The sequence below is a fragment of the Dioscorea cayenensis genome, chromosome 19 (genome assembly GCF_009730915.1).
Source record: "Dioscorea cayenensis subsp. rotundata cultivar TDr96_F1 chromosome 19, TDr96_F1_v2_PseudoChromosome.rev07_lg8_w22 25.fasta, whole genome shotgun sequence".
NCBI lineage: Eukaryota > Viridiplantae > Streptophyta > Magnoliopsida > Dioscoreales > Dioscoreaceae > Dioscorea > Dioscorea cayenensis.
The window spans coordinates 2,999,031-3,013,510 of NC_052489.1; the positions used below are offsets into that span (position 1 = coordinate 2,999,031).

The 14,480-nt window shown below is 35.6% G+C and overlaps 1 protein-coding gene and 1 long non-coding RNA gene across 2 annotated transcripts; one reads left to right on the forward strand and one right to left on the reverse strand.

Moving 5' to 3' along the window:
- Positions 1-4,977: 4,977 nt before the first annotated feature.
- On the forward strand, positions 4,978-6,699 carry LOC120250299 (7-deoxyloganetin glucosyltransferase-like). The gene is made up of 2 exons (XM_039259098.1): positions 4,978-5,487; positions 5,571-6,699. Exons 1-2 carry the CDS (start codon positions 4,986-4,988, stop codon positions 6,512-6,514), a joined length of 1,446 nt encoding a protein of 481 aa, XP_039115032.1. The 5' UTR covers positions 4,978-4,985; the 3' UTR covers positions 6,515-6,699.
- A 5,591-nt stretch (positions 6,700-12,290) lies between these two features.
- On the reverse strand, positions 12,291-13,511 carry LOC120283279. The gene is made up of 3 exons (XR_005543242.1): positions 13,428-13,511; positions 12,935-13,007; positions 12,291-12,663 (listed from the first exon to the last, which is right to left on the reverse strand). It is a non-coding gene; the product is annotated as an uncharacterized LOC120283279 (long non-coding RNA).
- Positions 13,512-14,480: the final 969 nt, after the last annotated feature.

Sequence of the window (14,480 nt, forward strand, 5' to 3'; positions counted from 1 at the left end):
ACATTGATAAATAAAAAAATTGATACCTATTAAATTGATAATTTACTTAATAAGCTTATAACTAATGATGATGACTGTGTCCAATGCACATATAACAATTCTAAAAAGTAGGACATTCAATACCGTGTTTTCAAAAACATATGGGTAATGGAGTTTTTTTTTTTAATAAACACTCTTTCCCAAATATGATATGAGTGTGAATCAAAAACTTCAAAACGCTCCTTCAAAGTTATCTACTATATACTCCCTCCATTCTTTTTTATCTGTCGTAGTTAACCAAATCTCACATACTAAAGAATTTAATTATTTTATAAACTTTTATAAAAAATTTATTATTTTTCCAAAATTATTTCTAATTTATATTTTCATATTTCTCTCATATTTAATTTAAAAAAAAAAAATTAAATAAAGTGGTAAGAATAATTTAAAAAAATAATAATAAATACTATTTAATATTAGAAAATAATAAATAAAAACTAACATGAGATTTGTGACGGATAACAACAGAGAGAGAGAAATATTTTCTTTCATGTTAAAAGTTTTAATTAAACATATGGCCCTCCTTTTGTTGACTTTGTGCACCTTAAAAAACACTACTAATATCATCTAAAATCCAATTTTATTAACAAAGCTTCTAATCTCACCAATAAACTGAATAAAGCATTATTTGTCCTCATGCAATCATTTGTGCTTATTTAAAAAATATCAAACTCAAAATAGCAGAAAAATTCGTATCAGCTAGAAAAACAGATTGGTCATTATTCAAAAAGATTGGTCACCTTTCAATTGTCCATACTTTGAATTTTCAAGAAATGGAATCAATGATATTGCCAATGCCAATGGAGCATCAAGATTGAAGAAGAATTTATTTATTTATTCATAAAAAGAAGAAGAATTTATTTACCCTTTTTATTGGACTGTTTCAATGACGTTGAAAAAAAGACCACATGTTTTCAGCTGCATACAAACTAAGGCAAATGTCAAAATAATTTATATCTTGTTTCACTAGTTCATGTGGTTGTTTTTACTTTCCTCTACTTCCTAGACATATCATAGGAATAAAACATTAGAAAAAAATATATTCTCATTGAATTATTGGCTCTGTCTTATCACAAAATCTTTTCATACAATTAGAAAAAATATATTCTCATTGAATTATTGGCTCGGTCTATCACAAAATCTTTTCTTACAATTGCTTACGTACATTCACATGACTTTCTTTTTTCTGTTTTTTTTTTTTTCTATAATTGATAGTTTTCGTTTTTTTGTGTTGAAGAATTGACCATTCTAAGCAAGCCAATGAAAACCAAACAAGCAGATAGTACCCGCCACAACCAAGTTGAAGATAGAAATGAGAGCTGTCACGTCGAGCTGTCTATTAGGACTCTTGACCAACCTAGTAAAGAAATAATGTAGATTTTTCCAATGTTTCGTATTTTATAATATCATTCGCATCTATGCAATTGCAAATATCACCGGATATTATTAAAAAAAAAATCTCATTCATAATTACTCAGTGTTAAAAATACGAAGACAAAACATTATCAACCCAATGACATTGTCATAAAACAGTGATAGGTAAAATGCAATATCTTATATCGAAGTACTATAATAATACTGTTTATTATTATTTTTTGAATTAGTTGTGTTTACAATAGCGTTTTGTATTTTTTTTTTCTCTTTAAAAAATTTATCAACTCAGTATAGTATTTGCTATCTTTGCAAAGAAAAAATAAATAAATAAAATGAAAGAAAAAAAAAAAAGAGAAAGTATAACATGGTAGAATATTTTATTTGTTTATATAGTCAACCAGGACACCATAACTTCCTAACTCGTAACTCCTCTGCACAATTATAACAATGAGATATTAAACACAATTTGCACCCAAATAAAACCCATCATAAGTCCAAATGTAACTCTAGATTTTTTACATGCCATAACTCCTAAACAACTAACTTATTAGCTTGTAACTCCTAAATGAAGTTTTTCTAGCAATCCACTCTTATTGGATGAACACACTTAATTAGTTAAAAATCATTCACAAATGATAGGGTAATGAAGATTACCAATCAACTAATCTAAGTTTCAATGTTAGTTGAAGAGAGTTTGTAGCTTAATTTATTGTAAATGATGGAGCAAATTGTGTTGCCAACAAACTAATCGAAGTTAGATTAATGAGTTGAAGAGAGTCCGATTGCTTTGACTGGGAACACGACTTTGGAAGTATAGTGAATTTTCCAATCAATTTATTTGGCCTTGCTCTTTTCTTCAATATGTTTTCTTTCTTTTTAATAATTAATGACTTTGACTTTAGTTTTGAGATTTCACGGACATTTTTGATAGTTTGGGTAGATCTTTGTTATCTTCTAGTGGACACTTTCCGTTCAGCTATATTTTCCCCTCCTTCTCTTCTTTGTGTGTTTCTGTTAGTTTTATTATTCCTTTAAAAGTTTATCAGTGACGAATTCCTTTTGTGATTTTCTTGTCATTTATTTTATTTTGTACATGTTTGTTTGCCGATTCTCTTTTCAATAAATTTGTGGTTTATCGACTTTTATTAAAAAAACTTTTAACTTTGATTAAATAATCTGTGCGAAATACTATAATTACTTACAATTATTTTCTTTAATTTCAATTTTATTTTACCAATGATTATTGGAATAATTAAAAAAGCAAGGCCTCGATTTATTGGTCAAAATTTATTAGATATCTACTCTCTTATGATATGAATTATTAAAAAAATATATAAAAGTCTAAATTAAAATAGCAAAAATTGCTTCACCACAAGATATTATTATTATTTTTTTAGCTAAAACAACTTAATAAAGCCAAAAAATCTAAAAAAAATTTAAAGACACATTCTAAAAGCTAAAGCCACACTTAGCAGCGGCACGCCGGCACTTAACAACCATCTAAAAGTAGGGTGAGCTTGACTTAGACGACTTTAGGTTAAGGCGGTGGCTTGCAATGAGCTTGGGAGGTGAATAACCCCCCCCAACCACTGCAAGTTCATATAGAAGATGAAAAATAAAAATATATAAAAAAACAAAATAGTAATTTTATTGGAAAAAATGAGTGTTTGAGATATTATTTTGAGAAGAAAGGATGGGATTTTAATGTAGTGGAAAAGTTGGAGAGATTTGGTAGTTTTTGACAAACTTACCAAGGACCCCAAAATCAATTTTTTTCTTTTTTCAAAAATTATGATGGTGAATTTATTTTGACTTTTGAGGACTTCAAAAAAATATTAATTGTTCAAGAATTAATAAAATAATCTAAAGAACTAGTCACTTTAATGCTCTATTTTTCTTTAAAATTGCAAACTACCCAAGCTGAGGAAAGTGGAATAATTTTGTTTTTTAATTAAGATGGATAAACCATTCACCTCAACTACTGTCGTGAGGAAAAAAAATCGATCCCATAATCTCTCATTTGAGAATAAAAAGAGTTATCATCCTTTATTTCTTCTAATGTGAAGGTGGGTGGTATAGAATACTAATGATCCATTATAATTTTTTTTGTTTTAGAATATTATAAAAATTGTTCGTAACTTGAATATTATAAATAAATTATTAAATTATATATATAAATAAAAATTAATTATATTATATATATATTATTAGGTATATTGATAAGGTTTTAGAATATTTACACAAATATAAATAATATTAATTATGGCAAACTCAATAATATTTGAAATTTACTAAATGTCAGAGCAACATGTGTACATATTTTTGTTTCTAATAAAGTAGTGATTTATTTACTTAAAAAAAGTGTATATATAAAAAGATTTGTAGTATTTAAATAGTTTTCTAAAATGACAAGGTAGGAAGAAATTGAAAAAAAACCATAAGTATGATTAATTAGGAAATCTTTTGGGCACTGAAAAATAATTTGATTTAATTAATATTATTTTCTGAATTTCTATAAACACCCAAGCTTTTACTGAACCCATCAAATCAATGTTTGGGTCATAATTATTTCTAAAATCATCGGAATCCCCTTTTTTTTTTTTTTAATGTTTTTTTTTGGGACAAATGGCTGCATCGGAATCTTTTTTTTTTAATATATTTTTAATGTTCTTTGTTTTTGGGACAAGTGGTTACCCAAGGGATAGATAAGTATGGTAGTGCATCAATTACGACGGCTTAACAATCTCTAGAAATTTATCATGTAAGACTGACTAACGTGCTGTGCAATTAGGATCAACCACATACACTTTAAATGATATATAAATGCCCACAAGCCCACAATAATAAATTCCCTCTGCTTTTCATCTGTGGAGGGATGGAGAATATGGTTCCTTCCATATGAGAGGGAGGGATTAGTAGATAAATAGTAATGATACAATATGTTTATAATTTATTTTTACAGTATTAAATAGTATTGTGGCACAAGGGATTCAACCCTGCACTATCCACATATCATTCATGGTAACTTCTACCACTAACATATCATGCGGTTGTCTCCTTGGTTTTTTTAAAACCGCATTTCATGCAAAAGCTGGATTAGAGGACATGACTATTATGTATACCAACCACAAAAAAAAAATCACAAAATTATAGGAAGAAGAAGGATCTAACATAAAGGGTTGTATGGTAGATTAGATATTAAAAGATACTAATCAAATATGTGTATAAGCTAAAATACAACTTGCTTAGTTTCATCTCGTCTTAATTAATCTTGATAGGTACCCAAACGTTGAAATGAATGCATCTTGTATTAATTAACCTTGATAATATCCCAATCATGTCCTCTCCATCCAACCTCACGTAGAAATCAAATGAATGCAAACAGAAAGCCTTTGTTGCCGTCCTTAGAGAATAATGCCTTACCAAATGCACAAAACTCAGTAAAGAACCCAATATATGCATGCATGCATGCATGCATGCATGCATTTCATTCTCACACACACACATATATATATATATATATATATATGTTTAAAGATCAAACCACAAACATTGAGAGGAGATCTATATCCATGGCTTTGAAACCCCATGCAGTTTGCATGCCATGTCCTGCACAAGGCCACATAAACTCCATGCTTAAGCTGGCCCAGCTCCTCCACTTCAATGGCTTTCACATAACATTCGTCCACTCTGAGTTCAACTACAACAGAATCATCAAAGCTAATGGAACTTCTTCTCTCAAGGGATTAGATGACTTCCGTTTTGAGACAATACCTGATGGCCTTCCTCCATCTGATGAGAGTGTCAACCAAGATGTAGAATCCCTTGCCAACTCGGTCCAGACGACTTGTGTAATCCCTTTTAGAAACCTCTTGATGAGGCTATATGATCATCCATTGTCCGGAGTACCGCCAGTGTCATGTATCATCTCCGATTCATTTACTAGCTACACGCTAGAAGTTGCCAAGGAGCTCAATATCCCTGACTTCTTCTTCTGTTCTATCAGTGCATGTAGTTACATGGGTTGCATATATTACAAGGAACTCATTGACAGAGGCATCACGCCATTCAAAAGTATGCTAGATATATAGCTAGCTTCTCTTGTAATGTATGTACATATAATTCATCTCACATATTTCCTTGTTTAATTTATGTAGGTGAGAGTGATCTCAGTAATGGATATCTGGATACACCAGTGGAATGGATACCAGGGTTGAAGAACATCCGCTTGAGGGATCTTCCAAGCTTCATTAGAACTACTGATCCAGCTGACAAATTACTCAACTTTGTGAACAAAGAAGCGCAGAAAGCATTTGAAGCCACTGCCATTATCCTAAACACTTTCGATGAATTGGAAGATGAAGTTTTGATCGCTATGGCATCAATTCTCCCTCCCCTCTACACTGTAGGGCCTCTCACCCTACTTAATAGCCAGTTCCCTGTAACTAATGCCACATCAATAGGCTCAAGCTTCTTGAAAGAGGATGAGAACTGTCTGGAATGGTTAGATAAGAGGGAGACAGGGTCAGTACTGTATGTGAACTTTGGAAGCTTGGCAGTTGTATCACATGAGCAGATGATAGAATTAGCATGGGGTTTAGCTAACAGCAAGCATCACTTCTTGTGGATCATAAGGCCAGACCTTTTGAAGGGTGAAGCCGCGGTGCTCCCTGAGGAGTGGTTGGATGAGATCAAAGAGAGAGGGCTGCTTGCAATCTGGTGTCCACAAGAGAGAGTGTTATCTCATCCATCAGTTGGCGGCTTCTTTACTCATAGTGGATGGAACTCTACAATGGAGAGTGTGAGTGTAGGGAAGCCAATGATCTGCTGGCCATATTTTGGAGATCAACAAACAAACTGTAAATATGTTTGCAATGAGTGGGGGATGGGGATGGAGATTGATAGTGAAGTGAAGAGGGAACAGGTTGAGGAACTCATAGTGGAGTTGATGGATGGAGAGAAAGGAAAGGAGATGAAGAAGAAGGTGGTGGAATGGAAGGAGAAGGCCATGAGAGCTACAGAAGAGGGTGGTTCATCTTTCATGAACTTCAAGAGAGTTATCGATTTGTTGCTCCTCCCCGGGAAGAAATCTATCTTATAATGAGGTTCATTAATATTTGAGAGCTGTTTTAGAAGTAAGGATTTAAGAAATATAAGTTGTAGTAATGTATGTTGGGGAATTGAAAACAACAAGCAACAAAAGGAAGTGAAAAGTTGAAGAAACAATTGAAATCGTTGTTTTCTTAATTTTATTCAGAACTGAAAGTGCCTGTGCTATTGTTGAAGGTGTCCAAAAGCTAAGAAATCATAAAGCTTGTAAGCTGTAAAGCTTCTTATCTATCTCTGCATGTTATTCACGTACACAGTGAAATGTCTTATCTCTGTTGATAAGTAAACTGTTTAGGTTTAGCTTTATTTTTGTCTTTGTCTAGCTTTTTGGTACGTCTCACATTTAGTGTCACATGGGTGTGAGCTGGCCATCACTGTTAGGCCCTATAAGTATGTTATGTTTAGGTATTTGAAACCAGATCACTTTTGTGAGTCTCATTACATCCACTTCACTAAGTCTATACACTTTCATACGAAGCCATCTCCTCTTCACCTCCCTTCTCGGAAGAACACTAGTATCAAAGACTTTGTTTCGGTCTAGTCTTGAAGGTAAAATGGCTGCGAGTGGCAGCGGTGTTGGCTCCTCTCAGACCAATGTGCCTCTATTCAATGGAGAGAGTTACAACCTATGGAGCTTGAAGATGGAGACCATTCTCCTCTCTTGTGATCTATGGGGGATGGTCAAGAAGGGATATAATGAAGAAGAAGATGAGCACAAGAGGACAGAGAACATCAAAAGAAATGCAAAGGCTTTATGTCTAATACAGCATACACTAGATGCAAAGATTCTCATTCGAATCTCACAAACAAGGAATGCAAAGAAGGCTTGGGACATTCTAAAGGGTCAGTATCAAGGCTGCGCCAAGAGTGCTGCTACCCAACTTCACTCTCATTGTCAAGACTTCGAGAATACACTCATGAAGAATGATACAAGAATATAATAGCAGGGTGCTAACTATAGTGTACCATCTTTGATCCCAGGGAGAGGAGCTCGGTGAGCCAGTAGTTGTTGGCAAGATACTCCGGAGTTTAAGTCCAAAGTTCTGTCCTGTGGTGTCCTTCATTATTGCGGTAAAGGACTTGAACTCTCTCACCGTTGAAGAACTCAGTGGGTCTCTCAAAGGTCATGAAGGCAGATTAGATCTTGACTAGGGCCACACAGAGGAGAAGGCTTTTTATATCAAGCCAGATGCTGCTTCAGGTGAGAATTCTTTGAATGTAAGAAGAGGAAAAGGCTGAGGTAGCTTTATAGGTTGCTTAAGTGGTAGAAGAAGAGGGCGAAACTCAGAGACTAAAGGTGTTCACGGTAATAACAAACCTAACAAAGCTTTAGTATTATGTCACAACTACAAAAACAATTGGGTATTTCAAAGCGCAATGCTAGTACAAGAATAATGATGCAAACATTGCTGAAGAAAAGGAGATTACTCACCTCTTCATGGCCAGTGGAGATTCGAGTGATGAACATGAGAATGTTTGGTTGCTAGACAGTGGATGCTTGAACTATATGACAAGTATGAGAACCATCTTCAACACTCTAGATGAATCCATTTAACAGATAGTCAAGATGGGTAACAACAACACACTAATGGTTGCTAGAATTGGGTCTGTACTCTTTAAAACTAAGACATGTAGCTAAGAAAGTTGTGCAATGTTCAATATGTTCCTAAACTTGCTCACAACCTCTTGAGCATTGGACAATTGGTGAATTTTGAATGCACAGTGATGTTCACTGGTCAAGGTTGCACCATCAAAGATAAGTTGTCAAATCTGCTATTGGCTCGAGTCCATCTGACACAACACCAACTCTTTCCCATTTCGGTTGATGAAGTAGGACCTGTCCATATAGCTGCTAGCAATAAAAATGAGTCTTTTCTTTGGCATCAAAGGTACTAGCATGTTCATTTCAATAGACTTCAGTTGATGTCTAAAAGGCAAGTTGTTCGAGGTTTGCCCCTCATCTCTACAACAAGTCCATTGAAAGTTACGCACATGGGAAGCAAATCAAAGCTCCATTTCCAAGTGAAGATGTAAGACAAGCCATGCAACCATTGGAGCTCATACATGTTGACCTTTGCGACCAGATGCAAATGCCAACCCGAGGATGTAATCTTTATTTTATGCTCTTTTTGACGATTGTATAAGGTACACGTGGGTATACTTCCTACAGGCAAAGTTACAGGCCCTTGGTTTTTCAAACCATTCAAAGTGATGGTAGAGAAGCAGCTTGAATGATCTATCAAGGTTTTTAGGACTGATCGGGGTGGGGAGTTCACCTCCGGTGAGTTCCAACTATGAGAAGAACGACATCAAGCGTCAGCTTACAGCGCCCCACACCCTACAACATAAAGATGTCATTGAGAGGAAGAACCGCATGGCGGTGGGAATAGCATGCTGCATGTTGAAGAAGCGAAGTGTTCCTATGGAACTGTGGGGAGAAGCTGTCTCGATGGTAGTTTATCTTCTGAACCATTCCTCTACATCAGTCGTGGAAGACTGTACGCCTCATGAAGCATTGACAGGGTTTTCACCTATAGTGAAACACCTGAGGGTGTTTTGTTGTGTGGGGTTTACTCGTTTGAACTTCCAGCAATGAGGCAAACTTAACCCAAAGGCATAGAAGCTATTGTTCATTGGGTACAATGGCAAGTCTAAAGCATATAGACTCTTGGACCCTTTGATTGGGAAGATAATTATCAATAAGGATGTATCATTCCATGAAGACAAAAGATGGGACTTTGAAGACAAGGATGGTGTAACTCACATAACCACAAATGAAGATGGGCAGGATATTGATGGTAAGAATGTTGAACCGCACCACCACATTGAGTCTCAATCTCATATTGTTGACTCTACACATCCTGGTGACTCAGAATATGAGTTAATAGTTCAATACAAGTCAGTGCAAGAGTTGTATAAATCTTGCTATTTTGCACTAACTGCTGCTGATCCAGAGTTCTTTGAAGAAGCTATGAAACATCAGGCATGGAAGGTGGCTATAGATAAGGAAATAGCTTCCATCATAAAGAACAACACTTGGTCTCTAACTAAGTTAACAGAAAGTAAGAAACCTGTCGACATAAAGTGAATATTTAAGTTGAAATATCACTCTAATGGCTCCCTACACAAACAAAAGGCATGACTGGTGGAAAAGGAATGTTCTCAAGTGTATGGCATCGACTTTGATGAGGTTTTCTCGCCGGTGACTTGTATGGAAACCGTCAGAGTTTTCTTGGCAATTGGAGCTCAAATGAAATAGTCCATTTTTCAGTTAGATGTCAAATCGGCGATCTTGAATGGAGACCTCCATGAGGAGATATATGTGTCTTAACCTGAAAGATATATTCAAAAGGGACAAGAAGAACTAGTATGCAAGCTTCACACGGCTCTCTACGGGCTTTGTCAAGCTCCGAGAAAATGGTACAGCAAGGTGGATCGTCATTTCACAGAGCTTGGCTTTCAGAGAAGCAAGAATGAGCCTACTGTTTACAAATACATGAGCAAACATTCAGAGGTCTGCTTCTTTATCTGTATGTTGATGATATCATTTTCATGGGTTCTTGATAAGGGCGCAGGTGTACGTGCCGATCTCGTAATAATAGTGTGTGTAAAACAAAGCGTTGGTCCACAGGGAAGAAAGTGAATACTAGTAATAACCCTAATTCAGAAAAATAATCTAAGTGATAAAATTTAGTTTGAGTGAACAAAAGAAAACAAAGACAAGAAGAACTATAAAAGCAGGAGTGAATTCAAGGGAAGAAACGATGTCCGGGCATAGCATCCCTATAAGGTTATAAAGTAAAAGACAAAGGTTATCTAAATATGTAATCCCATTTGAACCGAGAGGTTTTAGAAATATACTAAACCCCGATTTCTCAGGCGAAAAGTAACTGAACAGGTGCAGAACTAATACAGATATCCACACAATCACATTAACACTCCTTAAAACATCACTATGAGCTAATGATAATCTCTTAAGTAGATAATCTCCCCCAAAGAGATATTACACCTAATCCAAATATAGAGTATAGATGTGATTTCCTAAAATCTACTCTGCATAATTGCAAAGAGCATGGAGATTATCACTAACTCACTTGGAAGGATTGAGGGAGATGGAGTCTCCAAAGTACCCTAACTAGAGGCTTACTGACAATCCCTTGAATTGCAGCATGTCTATGTTAGATGAGAATTTTTTCTTATCACAAAGCATATCAAACGTATGAAAACTAGGGGGTTCTCGCCACAATAGAAATCATTCGATAAAAACACGCAATTAGATTCAAATAGAAACAATTGTAATTAATAAAACAAATAAAGCATCAAAGATCCACAAACCAATGTCAATGAAATAAACCCTAGAGTTTAACTATGCCCAAACACCTACAAATTAGCCCTCCATTAATAGATAACAAGCATTAAAAGTACAAGTAATAGGAGTAAACATGGAAAACATGAAAACCCCTTCTCAATCGTGCCAATGGAGGATCGCTGAAGAATCCCTATGAAAGCTTCCACGCACGCCACCAAGGTGAGCTTGACCGCTACGATCTCTAATACCCTTGAATGTGGATCCAAATATCCCTTGAAATAGCCCCTTGAGTGCTGGAGATTCATCTTCTTTTTCCCTAACTTTGCCACCAAGAATCGCCTAAAAGAAAAATCAAGAATGCCCTAAAAATCCTCATAATTTCTATTTATACCCGACTGCTAACGGGATGCTTATGAGTGTAAGGACTTGGCCGTAAGGGACCTGAAAAGTCCAATTTACAGTCGTAAGGGAACACTTATGGTGAGAAGTCACATTTGTAAGGTCTTTTGTTTGTGTTACGGTCCAACTTACGGCCGTAAACGCTAGACCATAAGTTTTACTGCATTGCTTCTTGTGACCGTCCTTACGGGCGTATAATGTGATCATAAACTCCTTTGGATGGTCCTTATGGGCATCCTTACGGGTGTAACTCATTCCCATAAGGTCCTCTAATTTGGCTCTGAATCCCCTTGACACACTTCTTGCGTATGTGTACCACAAGTGCATGGGTGTCAAAATAATAAAGTACCTAACGGGTTGGGTAGTTAAATCCATAGGGAATAGGGTTACTAATACTAACTACTCTGCTATCTAGTGTAAAGATCAATGGGATGATGTGATGATCTAGTGTGCGAAGAAATAATTACCAAAGACGAATATGCAAGGGTAAAATAGAAAGAGATCTCAATCAGTAAAAGTGGGGTATTCGGGCAATGCTTCCCCTAAGATTCAGGTATTATGTACCGGGTGTCATGCCCTGACCCTAGCCGGGCACGTGGCAATCACCACAACAACAAGGAGTGGACCCCAGAGCGTCTCACTTCCTAGTCACCGTAAGGCTCAAAACAAATCTGTTAACGCAACTTACTGAAGAAGGAGACAAACTCTACTACACAACCAGCCAGGGTTCTAAATATAACCAAAAAGTATAAATACAGGAACAATACATAAAACTTAAGTCTAGTGGATCCATAAAGTTTACATGCACACTAACCTAAACAAGTGGAAAAAAATAAGTCAATCTATTACTTGCACAACACAACTGAGTCCAACGTCTCAGTTTGAGAGAGAAGAAAAGAAAGTGATGAGTAACAGATATTACCCAGTGAGTGGTGACAGCATAGATATAACAGAGTAGTACAACATTTCTAATAGTAATTACCACAATAATAATAACATATAAAAGGAGTTGCAACTATTGAACAGATTAACATATAACAAAATGATTTATAAATAGTACATGTAAGTAACACTTTCCAACACATTGAACACCGCTCAAAATACAAACTGGCCTCAAACAATTCCCAAGCTATTCATTACCGCGACTAGCTACGGGGCCTCTAAGGTGTTTTAAGACTTTTATAATTCAAAATGCTGCCTTCCTTGGTGTTGGCCACTGAGATTCCAGTGTGGTGACCCCAGGTTTCTCACATAAAAGACCCCATGCCAATGGCTCCGCTCACCTCTTGACTATGGTAAACTCAGAGTTAACCACGCCGTCTCCCATTAGGCCGAACTGTGGAACCCTATACTGCAGTGTTGGACTAAAGTCCGCAGTCACCATCAAAATCAAATGCCACAATGCAATTCTTTCCGATTCCAACTCAAGGAATCTAGCATCCAAATGTCCAAATATATATATATATATATATATCAAATCATATTCCATTTGCATGTAAATTCATATACATGTAAACATGTTTCTTTCAAGATAAATATGCATACGTATACTAGTCATTTTTGCCAAATAACTCCATGCTCAATATATATATATATATATATCAAATGAAATCTAATTTATCATTAAATTTACATTATGAAACACATAAATAAATACTATAATACTCTTATTAAATCTATGCAATTACGAATTAAACCACTCACAGAACTAGACGTCTAGCCTCGAGACAAGCTTACGGATCGGCGATTTCTTTCCCTTAGGAGGATCCTTCGCCACCTAGAATCAAGAAGAGAATCCAAGAACCAATAAATACAAGAATGGAAACAAAATGCATGCGAATGCATTGTTACATATTGAACATGTAAATCTAAGGTTTTATGGGAAAACGATGTCATTTTGGACCCCAAATGACCTCAAATCAAAGTAAAACTAGTTCCAATAGATTCCAACTAAGAAAGACTTCTATTTGGACTGAAGAACTAAAAGAAAAGGCTAAAGTTCTACAGTAAACCGGCCCTTAAATAATGGTTTCTTGCCGATTTACAAACATACACGCAAATGAATAACCACGACAATGGCTTCGATTTGAGGCTAAAAACAACTCAAACCAAGGTTTATTCTTAGGGTTTCAAAGATTTTTGAAAATGATTAAATACAAAGAAAATACAAAGAAAAAGCCTTGAATCAAAGCCTTACCAAGCTCTAGAGAATGAGAGGAAGAGAGTAGGAGCATTAATTCGTTGGAAAAACTCGACGGCTAATTTTTTTTTCAAAATTGGGTGTTCGGTGGAATGGAAGAAAGAAAAGAAGAAGAAGAAGAAGAAAGAATGAGAGAAAGGAAGGAAGCCACGTTGGCTTCTTATCCTCTCATTCAAATTTTCAATTTTTTTTTAAATAAGAAAAATTACCAGAATGCCCTTAATAATAGAAAATAGAAAGAAAAGAGTCCAAAAGACCATTTTGCCCCTGGTTTTCGGCTGGTTTTCACACATAACCTATTGTGCAATCATGCAAGGATGACACTAGTGCTAAATAACCATTTTACCCCTAATGCATGTACAAAAATTTAAAAGAAGCCCGAGGTCGAAAATCAGGACAGAGTACCACACCTGGTATGCAAAGTGTTTCTAGAATGAGTAGGTTAAGTTCTGAAAATCCAAAGATAATTAGATCTTGCCTCCAGATCACCGATACTGGTCCCCTATGAGGTCCCGGTGGAGAAATCTCTCAGTCTCAACACCTCACACCACATATGACCACATAACAGTTTAGGGATTCGAAAAGGTGTATCCGATTTGTAAGAATAGACCTAACACTACATCTAGGTGAAAGGTCCCTAACTCCCTACGAGGTCCTGGTGGATAACTCTCTCAATCTCAATACCTCATACCACATATGGTCACTTAGAGCTTAGGAAATACGGAGATAGAATACACCAATCGAAGGGGAAAGGGGACACTCTATTATTTTATGACTCACCCTCTCAACCCTCTTTAATCTTGAGGTTCTAACCCTAATAAAGACCTCTCTCTCACCAAGGTGAACAAGTCATGCAAACCAAACAACCATGAGATCAATAAGGCAAGCAAGCATTAGACAAACAAGATTGAAACTCAACCAAACTCGGATTAAATAGAAACATAAAGCAAATCCAGACAAGATTAAAATTCTAGGGTTCGCAAGCCTAAATACCCTCTAGGGGTTTAGCTCTCCATGGAACAATATACAAAACAAACCATCAATGAATGA